Source organism: Cupressus sempervirens, chromosome 7, assembly GCF_028749045.1.
Source record: "Cupressus sempervirens isolate cs-2001-9-10 chromosome 7, ASM2874904v1, whole genome shotgun sequence".
NCBI classification, from domain to species: Eukaryota; Viridiplantae; Streptophyta; class Pinopsida; order Cupressales; family Cupressaceae; genus Cupressus; species Cupressus sempervirens.
The window spans coordinates 479813922-479815929 of NC_143124.1; the positions used below are offsets into that span (position 1 = coordinate 479813922).

At 36.6% G+C, this 2008-nt stretch overlaps 1 protein-coding gene across 1 annotated transcript; it reads left to right on the forward strand.

The window, feature by feature from the left end:
• Nucleotides 1-925, forward strand: LOC149547626 (uncharacterized). The gene is made up of 2 exons (XM_089794769.1): nt 1-294; nt 428-925. Exons 1-2 carry the CDS (start codon nt 1-3, stop codon nt 806-808), a joined length of 675 nt encoding a protein of 224 aa, XP_089650895.1. The 3' UTR covers nt 809-925.
• Nucleotides 926-2008: the final 1083 nt, after the last annotated feature.

Genomic DNA, 2008 nt, shown 5'->3' on the forward strand with positions numbered 1-2008 from the left:
ATGCCTTATCTCCTAGGTACTATAGTGAGGAGGGTAGTTGGTATGCCAAGTAGAGTTGCACCATTTGCAGATGAGGAGGTTGTTGAGGGGTGCCACAAAGCTCTTACAAGACTCTTCCCACTGGAAGAAATGCATGAAAAAGTGAGGGAAGAATTTGGGTTGTTTGCTTCGGGGTTAAGGCATTTTCCATTTGCACTAAAGGACCAAAATAGAATGGGAGCTATCACATGGTGGTACATGTATGGGCAACCTTTCAAGCATCTTCAACCTCTTGCAATCAAGGTCCTATCACAAGTAAGTTTTTTATTTTGTTTTGTAAATTTGTTTTAAACTTTTATGTTTACACTTGCATTTTAGAATTTAGTGTTTCACACATTCTTTAAAATTAATTTGCTTTTCATTTGTATGTTTTGTGACAACTATATAGGTTGCTAGTTCTTTTGCTGCTGAAAGGAATTGGAGTACATACTCCTTTATCCATTCAATGAAGCGCAACCAGTTGGGCTCCAAAAAAGTTGAGGACTTGGTCTTTGTCCACACCAACTTGCGTCTTTTGTCACGTAAGAATGATCATTACAAGGAAGGGGCAACAAAGCTTTGGGATGTAGCCCCTGAGTGTGCAAATTTGGATGCAATACTTCATGATCTTATTACAGTTGGAGACGGTGATGATGATAGCGTGGCACGTGGTGCATCTAGCATAAGTGGAACCATGCTTGGCTCAAATAATCTTTCAGCAGTTGGAGATGATGATGAGAATGTGGATTTTCTTGCGAATCCCTATGATTCAGAGCCAGACTGTGATTGATTGAATCTTTAGAGTTCAATCATTAATTATGTTTTTATTTGGTTGGAATCTTGAACATGACCTATTTGAACTTATTGTTTAAAAATTAAGATTAAACGCTAATGTTGGACAAGCACATATTGATATTGATATATCATATGAATTTTGATAAAGGGTTAAGTATCATAGATTCATAAGCATATTATCAAATGATTTGTTTTTGTATATTTCTTGCATTTCTTGCATTTCTTTGCATATGTATATATATACACGTTTTCTCACGCATCCACATCCCAAAAATAAAAAATCTCCGCATCTTGTATCCGCTTCCGGAATCCGCATCCGAATCGGTAACTTAGTTTAAAACTTTAACTTTATCAATGCTACAACTTACATGGTACATGGTACTATGTTTTAAAATTTGACTTTGCAACATGGTAGTATTATATTTTTTATTTATCATTATCAGTATGTTTAGAACTTTAACTTTATTAATGCTACAACTTACTATGAGTATGAAGTTTGAAGTTTGAACTTATGGTCCGTGAATCGTGCTTCAATTTTCTATATTCATTGTTCAACTATATTTGGTATGTTATATTGAAGTATCATTTCATAATTAGCATTTCAAGACATATACGTATACTATGCAACCTTCCCACCCCACCCATGCCCCGCCCCCCGCCACCACCTCTCCACACCCTTGCTGTCCCCAAATTGTGGCCCTTTTTTCCTGCACCAGAAACTTGTTCTGATGGCCCTCACAGCGTTGCACCACTGCACGGGTGCAACACTGGAAAATATGACTCGACTGTGAATTTTTATTCCTGCACCAATTTGTGGATGTGTATGGTATGTTTTGAGTCAAATTTTATGACTTGTATTTAGAAAATTCAAAATATGACTCAGTATAGCTTTCTGGTTTTTATTCTTGACACCCAACCTTAGCAGTCTGCTTTCATTTAATGCCCGTGCATTGTTTGCATTTATTATGCCATCAGTGTTCACCCCAACCTAATCCATAATAAAAGAAATATTTCTGAATGAGTACAGCAACACAAATTTAATGAACCTTTAATTCCGAAGGCCAGCTTTATCTTTTTTGTGGGTTCTGCTGCTAAACTCAGGAAGGGACCTATATTGGCAGTATTATGGGAAATAGTTTGGATGATAAAATTATTCCAATGCTGCTGATAGTTTTCTTGAGATCCCAAGTACAAA